Source organism: Zootoca vivipara, chromosome 6, assembly GCF_963506605.1.
Source record: "Zootoca vivipara chromosome 6, rZooViv1.1, whole genome shotgun sequence".
NCBI lineage: Eukaryota > Metazoa > Chordata > Lepidosauria > Squamata > Lacertidae > Zootoca > Zootoca vivipara.
The window spans coordinates 20362591-20375253 of record NC_083281.1 but is presented as its reverse complement, the minus strand read 5'-3'; the positions used below and the strand labels follow the sequence as shown (position 1 = coordinate 20375253).

Below are 12663 nucleotides of genomic sequence, written 5' to 3'. Positions count from 1 at the left end.
ATCCAAAGGCAACATTAAGGATCTCGGGCAGGAGTCTTTCCCAGCCAGCGGCCAAACATGGGACCAGCTGCATGCAATCACATGCTCTACCTCCAAGCTAAGACCATTCACAGCTTCCTGCTGTAGAAATTGTCTTACTGACAGGGGCATTGGGTATTGAAGCCCAATATTTCCCCTATTTTCTTTTCTTTTTTTTAAGTTGCAGCTCCCCCAGTCCTGGACTACTTCCCTTCCCTTATTTAATTTATTAAATTTGTTAGTTACTTTATCTTGCAACCCAAAAGCATCTGGCGGTTCCCTCACTGCGAGAAGTGAGGTTACAGGGAACCAGGCAGAGGGCCTTCTTGCTAGTGGCGCCCGCCCTGTGGAACGCCCTCCCATCAGATGTCAAGGAAATAAACAACTATCTGGCTTTTAGAAGGCATCAGAAGGCAGCCCTGTTTAGGGGAGTTTTTAATGTTGGGTGTTTTATCGCTTTTTAAAAATTATTATTATTAATTCTGTTGGGAGCTGCCCAGAGTGGCTGGGCGAGGTATAAATAAATTATTGTTGTTATTGTTATTGCAGTCAAAGCTGACAAGAGTGGCTGGGACAACCCAGTCAGGTGGGCAGGGTAAAACTAACCAAACAAACAAACAAACAAACAAACAAACAAAATACAGTCCACTTTTGCGAGGGTTCTTCTCCTCCCCTTAAGAAATGCGCCTTCCCGCAATGCAGCGTCCTGCGCGCGAAGTCTCTCTGCCCTTCCAACCCTCACCCTGTGGGGTAGAATTCTCCCCGGAACCAAAGCCTCTCGGCGGGCAGGAGGATCCTGTTCACCAGCTCACCGCCGGAACCGGAAGTTCCCGCTAACTGGTGTTTAGGCATCGGTTCGCCTCCCCCCGCGAGCGGCGACGGGTGTCGCAGCATGGAGGCAGGAGAGGCCGAGCCCCGAGAGCTGCCTTCCCCAGGTGAGCGCCCCCGTTCCGGCGCGCTTAGGACGGGGCGGAGGCGGTGTTGCACTCAAATGGGCCCCCCGCACCTTGCCTCCCTCCTCTTGCTCCCTGATCCCCGCTCAGTTTTTCTTTCTCCCCACTTTTCTGTCTTTTATTCTTCCCTGAGTGGGTGGGGAGAGTCCTAGTCTCTGGAGAGAGGGAGGAGAAAGTGTGGGAAGGCGGTGATCTGGAGGAGAACATCATCTGGGCAAAGGAGAATTGGCAGAGGTGCAGGAAGCTTACTCTCCACATGAAACGACAGTATGCCTTGGGCTGCCATCCTTTTTAGTGTGCAATCCTTATAAGAGAGAGAAGGGTCTTTATTTGTATCATCCACTATCCATAGAAATGAAATGAAATGCTTGGGCTGTAAGACACCGTTCACCCCTTCCATGCATGCCCTCCAACATTTCTCTGATGAAAATAGGGACATCCTATCCATCATAATGACAACGGTGATGGTAGTAATTTTATTATTTGTATCTCCGCCCATCTGACTTGGTTGCCCCAGCCACTCTGGGCGGCTTCCAACATAATATATATATTTTTAAAAAACAACACACAAAACATTAAACATTAAAAAACTTCCCCAGATAGGGCTGTCTTCTAAAGGTCTCCTTGGCTCGGGGGTCGCATAACTCCACACCCTCTCTAACATTTGTCCGCTGAAAATAGGGACATCCTACGGAAAAGCGGGACATTCTGGGTCAAATCAGAAACCAGGACGGCTTCGGTAAATCTGGGACTGTCCCTGGAAAATAGGGAAACTTGGAGGGTCTGAATGATGTGTGGTAGCAGTTTCATTGGCACTAATTGGAATTTCTCTGTATTTCTAGCCGTCGGCTCCCGAGCGGATGTAGAGGAAGGCAACCCAGACAGAGGGATGCTTGAAAGCGGTCTTCCCGACAACATTGAGGCTGCAAAGCCACTGGACTCTGCAGAAAAGATGGTGGGAATCCTAGCGGCCACAGACTGCCTTCCAAAGGACAGCGGGGCTCCCAGTGAGACTTTACAAATGGTCCACAGGAGGGAACAGGAGCCGGATGCCTCAAGTGCTAGTGGCCGTAGGGCAACTCAGAGCTCTCCGCTGCGCTGCCCTCTCTGGGGAGAAGAGATGTCAGGGGTCCCAAACCCACAGAGCTCCCCCTTGAACTGGAATGGGGCATCTAAAGCACCAGGAAGTCGTCGGGAAGAGCACTCTTGGAACCCTGGCTCCAGCCTTCCTACTGGGACGCACGAAGCCATCAGTGCATTTCTTTCCTCCTGCTGGAGTGAGTTGAAGACTGAGCCCCCACCTGCAAATAACTTGAGCAAGCCATCTCAGCAGGGCAGCAGAGAATCAGAGGCTATGGCTACTGAAGACATGCCCCCCAATGGCGGGGAGGCCTCTGACACCAAACAGCCCCACTGGGGTTGCCGAAAGCCAGAGTCTGTTGGCTCCAATTCGCCGCCTGCTGGACCCGCAGAGGACGACGACCCTGCTGTCCTAGCCATGTTCCATGCCGTGGCCAACAGCCGCTTGCCTGTGCGGAGCCAGCAGAAGGACGAGCCGGATTTCACGCCCGCGCAGAAGCTGGCTATCTTGCAGGATTTGTACCACAGCAAGCCGCTGGTGTTCCTGGAGCGATTCCGGACGGTCCTGCGGGAGGAACACCTGCCTTGCTTCCGCCACCTCTCCGGCAGCTACGAGGCAGACTTCTACTGCGCAGAAGTGCGCAGGGCCGGCCTGGGCAAGACGCGCCACACCCGGGTGCGGAACAAGCGCTACGCAGCCCTGCAGCAGCTCATCCAAGGTACTGGGCCTTCAGATCCTGGTTCCGTTCTGGGAAGGGATTAGAATCATAGAATTGTAGAGTTGGAGGGGAACACAGAGCTCCTCTAGTCCAGCCCGCTGCAGTGCAGGAATCTTTTTGCTCAAACCCACAACCCTGAGATTAAGAGGCTCATACTCTGCTGACTGAGCGCTCCCAGCAGTGCTCATGCTTAGGGAGTCTCTTGAGTAGCATGATGTTGGTGGTGGACAAGATGGAGTCAGGATCCCTTGTTTGGCCACTGATCTTTGGAGCCCTTTCATCCTCTTCTTTCTCTCCCCCCCTCCCTTTGGTTCCCTGGCTGCCAAAGAGCAGAGGAAGAGGCAGGCAGGATCTTTGTTAGACCAGTGGAGAACCAAGGGAAGTTGAGGCAGGAGCTGTGAGAGGGAGAAGAAAGAGCTTCAGAGGAGCTGCTACCTCCCTGAGGCCCAGAGTTCGGCCTTTGCTCCCATCCCACAACCAGCACCCCAAAATCCAGGAGTGGCTTTTCATCATGGAGCTTAGAGCACTTTGCTCTGAGCCATGGAAGACCCCCCTCCCCATACCTTCTTAGGCAGGAGTGGGAAACCCAACTTCCATCATCCTCAGCCAGCATCAGGGAAGATGGGGAATTGTGATCATCACCATCATAATTTATTAAATTAGTACAGCTCCCTTCATCTGAAAAACTCTCACAGAATAAAAATAATAAATAAATAAAAACACTCAGTAGAAGCAAGAACAGGCGGAACCCATAACGCCCTCTCCCACAAGCACATTTTAATAGGAATTAGCCCTCCGGATATTCATAGAACTGTAGAGTTGGAAGGGACCCCAAGGGTCCTCTAGTCCAACCCCCTGCAATGGAGGAATCTCAGGTAAAGCATCCATGGCGGACGTTGTTGGACTACAAGTCCCCTCATCCCTGACCACTAGCCATGGTGGCTGGGGCTGATGGTAGTTGGATTCCAACGGCGCCTGGAGGGCCATAGCCTCTCCACCCCTGCTCTAAGGTTTTGCAGGAGTAGAAAAAGTGGAAGGGGGGAGATGGATGCTTTGGCAGACATTATTTTGCAGGTGGGATGGGGTGTACGCCACACAAACCTGTTAAGCAATTTATCCCTGACCTCTCCCATGCCCTCCCATGATGAGCTGTGGGGAGGCACTGCTGATCTCTGTCCCTGTTGTCATTCTCCCAGAGGAAGCTGCAGTAGCCTTGATCCCCTGAGCTCTGGCCTCCAGTTGTTGTTGTTGTTGTTGTTCTTGTTGTTGTTGTTGCCTTGATCCCCTGAGCTCTGGCCTCCAGTTGTTGTTGTTGTTGCAGTTTTTGCTGCTGTTGTTCTTCTTCCTCTTTTTCTTCTTCCTCCGCCTCTTCCTCTTCTTCTTCTTCTTCTTCTCCTCCTCCTCCTCCTCCTCCTCCTCCTCCTCCTCCTCCTCCTCCTCTTCTTCTTCTTCTTCTTCTTCTTCTTCTTCTTCTTCTTCTTCTTCTTCTTCTTCTTCTTCTTCTTCTTCTTCTTCTTCTTCTTCTCCACCTCCTCCTCCCCTCCTCCTCCTCCTCCTCCTCCTCCTCCTCCTCCCCCCTCCTCCCCCTCCTCCTCCCCTCCTCCTCCTCCTCCTCCTCTTCTTCTTCTTCTTCTTCTTCTTCTTCTTCTTCTTCTTCTTCTTCTTCTTCTTCTTCTTCTTCTTCTTCTTCTTCTTCTTCTTCTCCTCCTCCTCCTCCTCCTCCTCCTCCTCCTCCTCCCCCCCTCCCCCTCCCCTCCCCCTCCCCCTCCCCCTCCTCCTCCTCTCTGACAATTTGACTGGGTTGCCCCAGCGACTCTGGGTGGCTTCCAACAAAAACACAGGACCAAACATGGAAAGCTTCTCGAAACAAGCCCCACATCTGTTTTTCTCTCTTGCTGCCCGCAGGTGGGGAGTACTTCAGCGACGAGCAAATGCGCTGCCGGGACCCACTTCTTTATGAGCAGTACATCGGGCAGTACCTGAGCGACGAGGAGATGCAGGCCCTGGGCAGCGGCAAGCTGGCGGCCTCCTGCTCTCTCTCGGGCGTCCTCCTGGACTCCTACCAGGAGCAGGTCATCCAGCGGCGGCTGCAGGTCCAGCAGGAGCAGGAGGAGGCCTGCGAAGAGGAGGAAGAGGAAGACAGCGATGATGAAGGTTGGTCAAGCAGAGGGGTAGGATCTAGCGGAGGGCGGGGAGACCTTTGCAGCTTGGGGGAATAGTTAAGACTATGAAACTCGCTGCTCCAGAAGGTAGCGATGGCCTCCAAACTGGATGGCTTTAAAGGACGACTGGGCACATTCTTATTTTTTCTTTTTTCTTTACAAATTTATTTATTAGATTTTCCAAATTAAAATTTACATTCACATAACAACATACTATGGTATATATTCCGGCGTATAAGACGATTGGGCATATAAGACGACCCCCAACTTTTCCAGTTAAAATATAGAGTTTGGGATACACTCGCCGTATAAGAAATACGACCTGGCGTATAAGACGACCCCTGACTTTTGAGAAGATTTTCCTGGGTTAAAAAGTAGTCTTATACGCAGGAATATACAGTATATAGAAAGAAGATTCCCGAGAGTCTCCTGGACTTCCCTCCTCCCGTTTGTGGGTCTTTTTGTTAGTCCTTTCCTTCTGCATCTTTTATAATGATCCAGATTTTTGTATTTCTGTTATGTCTATAGTTCATCATTACACTACAAGTGTTACTGCAATCCCACTAACGATTTTAACAGTTTACAATGGTTTTTAAGATAAATTGTAGATCTCCCCCCCCCCCCCCGTTCCTTATTAAAGTTTTGGTCCTCCTGATTTCTGATTCTTCCGATCATTTTTGCCATTTCGGCGTAGTCCATCAACTGGCTCTGCCATTCTTCTCTGGCAGGGACTTTATATCTTCTTTCCACCTCTGGGCTAGTAGCATCCTCGCAGACGTAGTCGCATACATAAATTGTCTTTTCTGCTCCCTTGGGATTTCGGCTGGACAAATTCATGGAGGAGGGAGGCTGTCGGTGGCAGCTGGCCCTGATGGTTATGCCCTGGCCTCACAGTCAGAGGCAGCCATGCGTCTGAACACTAGTGGCTGGAAATCACAGGAGGGGAGAGATCTCGGGTCCTGCTTGTGGGTTTCCCACAGGCATCTATCATGAGAACAGGATGCTGGACTAGATGGGCCACTGGCCTGATCGAGCAAAGCTGTTCTTATATTCATATGGGGGCAGCATGCCAGAGGCTAAAAGTCACATGTGCGACACTCACCTTTTCCAAGGAAAGTCAGAGGTTTCTGTATGCGCTCGCCCTGCCCCTTGTGAATCATAGAATCATAGAGTTGGAAGAGACCACAAGGGCCATCCAGTCCAACCCCCTGCCAAGCAGGAAACACCATCAAAGCATTCCTGACAGATGGCTGTCAAGCCTACACTTAAAGACCTCCAAAGAAGGAGACTCCACCACACTCCTTGGCAGCAAATTCCACTGTCAAACAGCTCTTACTGTCAGGAAGTTCTTCCTAATGTTTAGGTGGAATCTTCTTTCTTGTAGTTTGAATCCATTGCTCCGTGTCCGCTTCTCTGGAGCAGCAGAAAACAACCTTTCACCCTCTTCTATATGACATCCTTTTATATATTTGAACATGGCTATCATATCACCTCTTAACCTTCTCTTCTCCAGGCTAAACATACCCAGCTCCCTAAGCCGTTCCTCATAAGGTATCGTTTCCAGGCCTTTGACCATTTTGGTTGCCCTCCTCTGGACACGTTCCAGCTTGTCAGTATCCTCCTTGAACTGTGGTGCCCAGAACTGGACACAGTACTCCAGGTGAGGTCTGACCAAAGCAGAATACAGTGGTACTATTACTTCCTTTGATCTAGATGCTATACTCCTATTGATGCAGCCCAGAATTGCATTGGCAATTCTCCATCCTCCATCTCTCCATCCTCCCTTCAGGCAAGGACAAGGCACCAGCACTGTCTAGGGACACTTGCCAGCCTGGAAGGGCCATTGAGGAGCATAGATAGTGATTGTGGCCTTGGGAGGCATCTCAGGGGCCCTAGAGCGAGAGAAGCCTGGAGGCGTCATCCAGTGATTTGAGCAGCACAGCAGGAAATCCAGGGCTTTGGGGGGGGGGGAAGCAAAAGCACCTTTGATATGAGCATGAGGACTGGAGGACCGGTCTCTTGGGCTCATTTGGGTCCCCGAGAGATGGAGGTAGGACAGCTGGGACTGTGGCATCCTCTGGGCTGGGGATGTGTGTGTTTTTAAGGGTGCGGGGAGAAAGGGTAGCTTATCTCCGGCTCCAGAAGGCTCACTGAGCCCGCTCTTCCCTCTCTAGACAAGGCCTCTGACCTGGATATGGAGGAGTGGGTTCCCGAACAGGAGGAGAAGGCCTACCTGCGGGAAGAGTTCACCAGCCGCATGTACCAGCGCTTCCTCGACGGCAAGGATAGGGACTTCAACTACAGGTGAGGAATATGTATCACTTTGCTGATAAGCCGTCGCCACTGAAAAAACACATGAATCCAAGGTTCTATCTCCGGTAGCCTCCCGCAACTAATCTAGTGCCTTCCAGGTGTTTGGGGGACAGCTCCCATCGCTCAATGGGACAATGACTACAGCTGTAGAAATGGTTCTCATGCCTTTAGTTTATTTGAATGGGCGATCTTTTGTATGTTGCTGTATACTGGTTCAGTGATTTCTGCCTGCGAAGCGGATTATAAATGGACAAATAAAGAAACGAGCCCATTCCTGGCCCAGCCAGCAGCTCGCGTCTCACATTGCACAGAACTCAGAGGTGGAGAGGGCCTCTTGCTTCCACGCTGGGTGAGACAGACAAACCCAGGTCCCTCTTCTGTTACCCCAGTCCTGTGCCCTCCAGATGTTGCTGGACTTAAGCTCTCGTTAGGCACAACCAAGATGGCAAGTGGTCAGATGTGGTGGGAGTCATCGTCCAAAACATCTGATGGGCTCCAGAACGCGGAAGAGCGATCTAGAACATGCAGAGAGTGTGGGGCAAGGGAGAGGGGCATTCTCTTCTTGCTAGGCTTTTGGAGCAGGGGCAGCCAACATTGTGGGACTCCAAATCCCATCAGACCCCAGTGGTCAGGGATGATGGGAGTTGTAGTCCAACAATGGGTGGAGAGCACAGATTGGCCACCCCTGCTTTGGAGGCTCCCACCGCACTGGGCTTTGAAGACTCTGCCTTACAATCTCCGGACATTTCAGGGGGCTTGTGGGGGCAGGGGGCATGCTAGGCAGCAACCACAGATCATGGCTGGCTCTGTGGGTCAGCCAAAGCTTGCGGACACCTCTCCCTCCCACAGAGCAAGCTGGTTCCTCGTTGCCAACTCCGCAGACCTGAAGTCCGCTTCCAGGTTTGTCAGTGTAAACATGTGCCTTCCCTCCCTCCAGTGAGGTTGACGAGAACCCCGACTTTGACAACCTAGACATCGTGTCGCGGGATGAGGAGGAGCGCTACTTCGACGGGGACGATCCAGAAGACGCAGATGCTATGGAAGCAGAGTAGATGGGACTGAGATCCTGACCCCCCAAGGCAGAGGGTGCCAGAATGCAGCGGCAAGGAGCCATGCGTTGGCTATTTCCTTCCCATCTTGTGCAACCTCTCTCCTCCCGGACTAGGTGGCTCTGCCTGATAGAGTGGCATTGGAGCGTAGGATGAGTTGTCTATGGCAATGGATGGTTTGTGATGCCTGCAGCATCTTCTGCACCCTGCGACTCCTGAGCTCCCCACTTCCCAGTTCTAAAGAGGGGGAAGAAGAGAATGTCGCTCTCTGGGACTGGTCATCGGCTGTCTGGATCAGAAGCCCCAGAGCAGATCTTGGCTTCCCTTCCGTGGCGCCACCTTCGCTTCTGGACATCCCTGTTGTAGAGATGTGTCTCTGTTTCTTTCCCATGGCCTGTAAGAAACGGATCTTCCGTGTTGGAGATGGGGGTAGCCTGAAGCCCAGACCCTCCGGTGCGAGGGACATTGCTGGCTGGCAAGTTGGCTTTTTGCAGTATCTGACTATGACCGATTGATCATTATTTTTCGCAGCGTTTGACAGCTGAAAATAAACAACCTTTTAAGTAATTTGTTGGGTGGTCTCTTCAAAGTGAGAAGGAACTTTGCCCCCATCTTGATTTTGTTCTGCATTTCCTTAACTGACTTGCTCACCATTCCCAGTGGATCAAGGCCACATTTATTTACATTACTGCACCATATCAAAAGTTTATCATCATCATCATCTGCTTTCCCCAGCCACTCTGGGCAGCTTACAGCATATTTAAAACAAGGTGCCCCTAAGTCAGGGATGAGGAACCTGTGGCCCTCCAGGTGTTGCAGGACTACAACTCCCATTGTCGCTATCCCTTTGTCCTTGTCAGCTACAGCTGATGGGAATTTCGGAGCTCAGCACCAGTTTCCCATCTCTGCCCTAAAGGGTTACCACTTAGGAAAGGGAAGATGGGAAGAGGGTGCAAGTGATATTTGGAATTAGAGTTTTCCTTCTCCTAGATGGGCTCCCTTCCCAGGTGGATGAGTCCCCTCTGCCCCTTACTTCTCTCCGCAGCATGCGCAGAAGCCGCCTTCTTGACCATGGGCCACACTATTGGTCTTGTCCGTGCTCATTCTGCTGGAGCCTACGAGTCCCTAACACCGAGGATCTGAGACCCATCAGCTCCCCTCCCCTGGTTTAGCTGGCCAGTCAAAGCCATTCCCAGGGTGTGGCTACTGTCGCATGCTGACAGCTTCTGGAAGCCCCAGGTGAGAGCGGAATGCAGGGCGGGGACCAAAGGGGGGCAAACTACCCCAGAACGAGCACCCCCCCACCAGAGGTATCACCCCTCCCCTAACAGCCAAGATATACTCCTCCAAAGGCACACTTCTCCATTGTCTCCTGAGACAGACGGGTGCCAACCATGATCTTTGTAACTGGTTTTACTTCTAGCCGTGGAACCCTGCATTCTCATAGTCTCCTTTCAACATTCCCCTCGCTGATAGACAAGTGTCGCTTGACTCTTTGCTGTGTTCTCTGCCCAACCCAGCCACTACATTGGCGTCATTCTTTTATGCCGCAGGAGCTGAAGAGCCCTCCGCCTCTCTGGCAGGGAAATCTTCGACGGCTCCTTTTTTCTGCCTGGCAGGCTCCTTCCAACAAAAGCTTAGGAGCCAGGATGTTTGAAAAGTTGGCGATCCCGGTTTGATCAGAAGGCCTGGAGATTTAAACCTCTTAGGTGCTGCCTTCAGCTGCAGCAATGGAATAAGACCTGTTTGGAAGAGGGCAGACTGAAGGCTGGAATATAGAATCCCTGGGTGGAGTTTCTTACTCTTGAGGATGAAGGGTGCTAGTGATGTCTCCCCTTTTGAAAGCAAATGCCAGGAACTGAACCTTGACCAGCTGCAGCCAGCAGGGGGCAGCAACTACTATGTAACCCAGAGCCAGGATTCCTGGGTTCTCTCTCCCCTGCTATTGGAGAGGAGTGGCGTAAGTGCTGAGAGATGGTTCGGGAGACCAGTCCTACAACAACCCAAGCCGAGTCGCTCGCCGCATCTCAGTTCCGTAATGGTCAGCGTTCCTCCTTTAGCTGTCGTAAAAATAATTCAGTGCTGTGTTTCCAGGGAAGTTTGCAAAAACAGAACAACAAAATCACAACGGTGAACTAAAATGCCGTATGCATGACAAAAGGGAACGGCAAAGAGCTGGAGAATAAAGCAGTTTAAAGGATATAACTCGAAAAGCCTGGGAACCCTAAGAAGATCCTCACATAACCACCGGAAGTAAAATCATGGCGGCTCCAGGCCTAGCTCCTAGGGTTGGCGTGGAGAGAATTCCATAGCTCTCCAATTGCTGCTTGCCTCACCTCAAGCTGGGCTGCACCTGCAGCAGAGCTTTTAGTGACAATCTCAGAGGACAGGAAGGTTGATGAGGAGAGCCTCCCGTTTTCCTCCTCACTGCCAGGAAATCCAACTTTTATGACATGATATCATAAATTTAGGACAGGGGTGGGGGAACCTGCCTGACCCTGTGGGCCAGATTTTTATCTCCTCCTCCCCACAGTCCAACTTAAGCAGCGGGGACTTCAGTTGTGCTTTCTCCAGGCTTTATGTGGCAGGGGGTTGGACTGGATGGCCCTTGTGGTCTCTTCCAACTCTTATGAGTCCATGGTTCTATGTTTCCCAGGGAGCTCCCATTTGAGGACATTGTTCATGCACCTGAGCCAAGCGGGAATGAACTCCCATCAGCTGATGCGCAAGGAGTTTGAACCTGCTTTCTGCAGGCTTTGGGCCGCATCTCTACATGCCCCACGCCTGACATCACATATGATGTGTCAGGTGTGGGGCAGGGGGAGGTGGTTTTTTGGGAAAGGCCTTGTGGGTCAAATGTAGAAGGCTGGGAAGCCAAATTTGGCCTGTGGGCCAACTTCCTGTGTTTGGATGTTATTATCCTGTTCTTGCAGCACACAACCAGAAGCCTGTGGGAAGCCCCAAAGGAAGATATGAGTGCATAAGATCATTATATGAGGCTACTGGATGAGGCCAGTGGCCCAACTAGTCCAGCATCCTGTTCTCAGAGTGGCCAAGCACATGCCTACAGGAAGCGTGCAAGCAGGAGTTCCACACAAGAGTGTCTCCACCCCCATCGTTCAGCCCGGACACCGAGGTCCAGCTCTGAGGGCCTTCTGGCAATTCCCTCATTGCGAGAAGTAAAGTTACAGGGAACAAGGCAGAGGGCCTTCTTGGTAGTGGCGCCTGCCCTGTGGAACGCCCTCCCATCAGATGTCAAGGAAATAAACACTATCTGACTTTTAGAAGTAAAATAAAAAAATTCCTTCAGTAGCACCTTAAAGACCAACTAAGTTTTTATTTTGGTATGAGCTTTCGTGTGCATGCACACTTCTTCAGATACTGAAGAAGTGTGCATGCACACGAAAGCTCATACCAAAATAAAAACTTAGTTGGTCTTTAAGGTGCTACTGAAGGAATTTTTTTATTTTACTTCGATCCAGACCAACATGACTTTTAGAAGACATCTGAAGGCAGCCCTGTTTAGGGAAGTTTTTAATGTCTGATGTTTTATTGTATTTTTAATATTTTGTTGGAAGCCGCCCAGAGTGTCTGGGGAAACTCAGCCAAATGGGCAGGGCATAAGTAATATATTATTATTATTATTATTATTATTATTATTATTATTATTATTATTATTATCTTGCAGTTTCCTGCAGCTGGTATTCAGCAGCATTTATGCCTCCAGCCGTGACAAGTAGCTATCCATACCTCTCTCCCCACAAATTTGTGTAACCCGTCTAGGCCCAAGGCCGTCACTTCCTCCTGCAGCAGTGAGTTCCATAAGTTGCGTGCTGTGTAAACAAGTGCTTTCCTGTATCTTCCAACAGCACCGTGTATTCAGAGGATGGCCGGGCACAGGCTCTTTGCACAGGGTCTGAGGTGCTCTTTGCAGAGATAAAGGCACTCGGTAACATCCACTCGAACCGTGAGCTGCTTGCCTAAAGGAAGCTCACTTTCTGGGATCAGATTACAGGTTTTCCTCCCGCAGCTTGCAGGAACTCTTCTATGTCATTTGCAATTGCTTCAGGCTCCCAAATCACCAAAGTCACATGCCCTAGCTGAGGAAGCCTGGACAGCATGTCCTGACAGTTGGGTGTTTGTTTATTCTTTCTTCTAACCTGCGGGGTTTTCAGCAAGAGTGCAAGACTCCACCATTGCCCATTGCTAGGACTCTTGTACTGTATTTGAAAAGATTGCTGCCCTGGCTCTGATGTTAATCATTGTTAGGGTGCGGGGGGGGGGGGCACATTTCTCAAAGGCCTACCTAGAATTCACTGTGTTTTATCACTATCCAAAACCGGTTTGAAGTCCATATCATGCTATCAGT

At 50.9% G+C, this 12663-nt stretch overlaps 1 protein-coding gene across 1 annotated transcript; it reads left to right on the top strand.

The window, feature by feature from the left end:
- Positions 1 to 844: 844 nt before the first annotated feature.
- On the top strand, positions 845 to 11667 carry CCDC97 (coiled-coil domain containing 97). The gene is made up of 5 exons (XM_035120892.2): positions 845 to 953; positions 1814 to 2770; positions 4676 to 4924; positions 7107 to 7236; positions 8183 to 11667. Exons 1-5 carry the CDS (start codon positions 911 to 913, stop codon positions 8295 to 8297), a joined length of 1494 nt encoding a protein of 497 aa, XP_034976783.1. The 5' UTR covers positions 845 to 910; the 3' UTR covers positions 8298 to 11667.
- The last annotated feature ends 996 nt before the right edge of the window (positions 11668 to 12663 follow it).

Excerpts from the sequence above, each read along its gene's own strand:
- CCDC97 (XM_035120892.2), top strand. The coding sequence starts at position 911 with ATGGAGGCAGGAGAGGCCGAGCCCCGAGAGCTGCCTTCCCCAG. Across the intron at positions 2,771-4,675 it reads CCTGCAGCAGCTCATCCAAG|GTGGGGAGTACTTCAGCGAC; the intron begins GTACTGGGCCTT and ends TGCTGCCCGCAG. Across the intron at positions 7,237-8,182 it reads GATAGGGACTTCAACTACAG|TGAGGTTGACGAGAACCCCG; the intron begins GTGAGGAATATG and ends CCCTCCCTCCAG.